Raw genomic sequence first — 3,825 nt, 5'->3', positions numbered from 1 at the left:
GGGGAAAAAAGTGGAGGGGAAGGGAGGGAAAAAAATGGGGAAAAAAAACAAAAATAAAGGAAATAATAATAATAATAAGGTGAAGCCGAAATTAAAAAATATATATATATAGCTCTGGCCTTCGTGTGTGGTCACCGGGCCCTCGAGGGGGGGGCTGCGGTCCCAGGAGAGAGGAGCTCTTGGGGGGGGGTTTAGTGCTGGAGGTGACGAGGGAGGTGGCCCCTCGTTGGGGTGACGGGAGGTTGCCCCGGCGTCGTCTCTGCTGGCCCCCCGTGGTGGCCCCGCCGTCGCCGCATTGGGTAGCCCCCCCCTCCTTTGGGTTGGGTGTCACCCCCCCACCGGCCTCAGAAGCCGTTGCCGCTGATGTTGATGGACTGAAGGTCGGCCACTTGCATGACGTTGATGCCGCTGCTGGCCAAGCGGGCGATGCCCTCCGGGCAGATGGCTTCCATGGCCACCATGTTGGTAGCGATGAGGGCCGAGGGGGTGGCCCCGCCGTTCCCTTCCGCCGAAGCCCCAGTGTCCATGGGGACGGCGGAGACGTTCATGGCCACGTTGTTGGCCGGGCCTCCCTTCTTGTTCTGGTGGGTCTTGATGTGCTTGGAGAGGTGGTCGCTCCTCATGAAGCGTTTGGGACACTCCGGGCAGGCGAACTTCTTCTCCCCTGGAAAAAGGGATGGAGAGAGGGGTGAGATGGTGGAAGAAGAAGGTGGGATGGATCTACTGAGGGAGATGGAGTCCACCCTCAGTTGGCAGAGGACACCGGGTTGGGTGGGATGTTGATCTGCTGGAGGGTGGGAAGGCCCTACAGAGGGGTCTGGACAGGCTGGATCCATGGGATGAGGCCAAGGGTGTGAGGTTCAACCAGGCCAACTGTCCCACCAAACCCGTGGACACTCCAGGCTGGAAAAGGACCTACTGAGGGAGCTGGATCCATGGGATGAGGCCAAGGGTGTGAGGTTCAACCAGGCCAAGTGTCCCACCAAACCCATGGACACTCCAGGCTGGAAAAGGACCTGAGGGTATTGGTCACCAACCGGCTGAAGATGAGCCAACAGTGCGCCCAGGTGGCCAAGAAGGCCACCAACATCCTGGCCTGTGTCAGGAAGAGTGTGGCCAGCAGGACTGGGGCAGTGACGGTCTCCCTGGACTGGGCACTGGAGAGGCCCCACCTCGAGGGCTGGGTCCAGTTTTGGGCCCCTCACAACAAAAAAAAGCACATTGAGGAGCTGGAGCGAGTCCAGAAAAGGGCGACGGAGCTGGTGAGGGGTCTGGAGAAGAAGGAGAAGGGGCTGGAGAAGAAGGAGAAGGGGCTGGAGAACCAAGGAGAAAGGTCTGGAGAACTTGTGAGGAGCGGTTGACGGAGCCTCGGGGGGTTCAGCCTGGAGAAAAGGGGATTGAGGGGAGACCTTCTTGCTCTCTCCAACTCCCTGAAAGGAGGGTGGAGCCAGGGGGGGTTGGTCTCTTCTCCCAAGGAACAAGAGGAAACGGCCTCAAGTTGGTCCAGGGGAGGTTTAGGATAGATATGGGGAAGAATTTCTTCACCGAAAGGGTCATCAACCATTGGAAGAGGCTGCCCAGGGAAGGGGTGGAGTCACCATAGAATGGTTTGGGTTGGAATGGACCTTGAAGACCATCGAGTCCCACCCCCTGCCCTGGGCAGGGACACCTCCCACCAGCCCAGGTTGCTCCAAGCCCCCTCCAACCTGGCCTTGAACCCCTCCAGGGATGGGGCAGACACAGCTTCTCTGGGCAACCTGGGCCAGGCTCTCACCACCCTCACACCAAACAAGTTCTTCCCCACATCTCAGCTCCATCTCCCATTTTTTGGTTGAAAACCCTTCCCCCTCGTCCTATGGCTCCACTCCCCAAATTCCTGGAGGGATCTAAAAGCTGGTGCTGAGGGTCATGGGGCAGTGGTGGGTTGATGGTTGGTCTTGATGATCTTCAAGGTCTCTTCCAACCCAGGGAAGTGGTGGAATGACCATAGAATCATGGAATGGTTGGGGTTGGTAGGGACCTTAAAGATGATCCAGTTCCATCCCTTCTAGTGGAAGGGCCACCTCCCACCAGCCCAGGTTGCCCAAAGCCCCATCCAACTTTGCCTTGAACCTTCAGGGACGGAGCATCCACAGCTTCTCTGGGCAACCTGGGCTGGTGTCTCCTCACCCTCAGAGCAACAAAATCCTCCCAAACTGACAAGGAGGGTGGTGGGTGCTGGTGGGACCCTCACGCTGTGTCCTACCTGTGTGCGTGCGCTTGTGCCGCTGGAGCTCGTCGGAGCGGGTGAAGCGTTTGCCGCAGAGCAACCAGGTACAGATGAAGGGTCTCTCCCCCGTGTGCCACCGGAGGTGGGCTCTCAGGTGAGAGGTTTTGCCGTAGACCTTCCCGCAGCCCGGGATGTGGCAGATGTGCTGCTTCTTCTTCCCTGGATCCGCGGAGCTCCTTGAGAAAAGATCAGAAGAGAAAAGCATCCTCGTGGGTGAACTGAGGAAGAGTGGGTGGGATGAGAGGACGGTGGGGATGGAGAACCGGCTCAAAGACAGAGCTCAGAGGGTCATGACCAGTGGCCCAGGGTCCAGTTGGAGGTCCCCAACAAGTGGTGGTCCCCAGGGGTCAGTACTGGGTCAAGTCCTGTCCCATATATTCATCAAGGACCTGGAGGAGGGGACAGAGTGTCCCCACAGCATGTTTTGCTGGTGACACAAAGTTGGTTGGTGATGCCCCAGAAGGTTGGGCCACCATCCAGAGGGACCTGGCCAGGCTGGAGAGTTGGAGCCAGAGGAACCTGATGAAGTTCTACCAGGGCAAGTGTAGGGTGCTGCACCTGGGGAGGAATCACCCCCCAAAACCAGTAGAGGTTGGGGGTGACCTGCTGGAAACCAACTCTGAGAGGGAACTGGGAGTCCTGGGGGACAACAGGTTGCCCACAGGCCAGCAATGTGTGCCCAAGAAGGCCCATGGTCTCCTGGGGTGGAGGAAGGTCATCCCCCACCTCTGCTCTGCCCCGGGGAGGCCCAGGTGGAGACTGGGACCAGTTCTGGGCTCCCCAGTTCAAGAGGGACTGGGAACTGCTGGAGAGAGTCCAGAGGAGGATGATGAAGATGATGAGGGGCTGGAGGATCTCTCTGCTGGGGAAAGGCTGAGGGACCTGGGGCTGTTCAGCTGGAGAAGAGAAGGCTGAGGGGGGGGGTCTCATCAGCAGTATCTGAGGGATCGGGGGGCAAGAGGATGGGGCCAGACTCTTCCCAGTGGTGCCCAGTGACCGGAGAAGGGGCAACGGGCACAAACTGGGACATGGGAAGTTCCATCTCAACACGAGGAGGAACTTCTTTCCCATGAGGGTGGAAGAGGCTGCCCAGAGAGGGTGGGGGGTCTCCTGCTCCGGAGAGATTCCTAACCCCCCCTGGATGAATCCAACCTGCTCTGGGTGACCCTGCTCTGACCGGGGGTTGAGGGAGATATCTCCAGAGGTCCATTCCCATCCCGTAGCCTTCTGTGATTCCATAAAGAGTTAAAACCACGCGGGATGGAGGAAAGGGCCAAAAAAGGGGGTGGTTTTGGGGTTTCTCCCCCAGGTTTGGAGGACGCTGGGGGTCCAGCCCTACCTCCCTTCGCTGTCTTTGCAGTAGGGGCAGGTACAGGCTTCCCTCCGGGTTTTCCGTCCCTGCTGGGGTTGGGGGTCCGGGCTGGTCTCTCCTTCCTCCACCGCCGCGTTCTCGTCCCCCAGCCCGTCCCCGCTGGCCCCGTGAAGTCCCAGCTGAGCCCCGTGGTCACCTGGAAGGAAAAAGCAGTTTCTAGAGGTTTTTCCATCAAAAAAAGCAT

At 58.9% G+C, this 3,825-nt stretch overlaps 1 protein-coding gene across 2 annotated transcripts in view; it reads right to left on the bottom strand.

The window, feature by feature from the left end:
• Positions 1-80: 80 nt before the first annotated feature.
• The window catches only part of SP1 (Sp1 transcription factor), a 17,883-nt gene continuing 14,138 nt past the window's right edge, over positions 81-3,825 (bottom strand). For both annotated transcript variants that reach the window (XM_014959306.1, XM_014959307.1), the window contains 3 exons: positions 3,609-3,777; positions 2,246-2,445; positions 81-664 (listed from right to left, as the gene is read on the bottom strand). In XM_014959306.1, the coding sequence (XP_014814792.1) occupies positions 345-664; positions 2,246-2,445; positions 3,609-3,777 (689 nt within the window). In that variant the 3' untranslated portion in view covers positions 81-344. The remainder of the gene's footprint in view (positions 665-2,245; positions 2,446-3,608; positions 3,778-3,825) is intronic.

This window comes from Calidris pugnax, unplaced genomic scaffold, assembly GCF_001431845.1.
Source record: "Calidris pugnax isolate Ruff unplaced genomic scaffold, ASM143184v1 scaffold324, whole genome shotgun sequence".
Lineage (NCBI taxonomy): Eukaryota > Metazoa > Chordata > Aves > Charadriiformes > Scolopacidae > Calidris > Calidris pugnax.
This window is presented reverse-complemented; position numbering and strand designations above follow the sequence as displayed.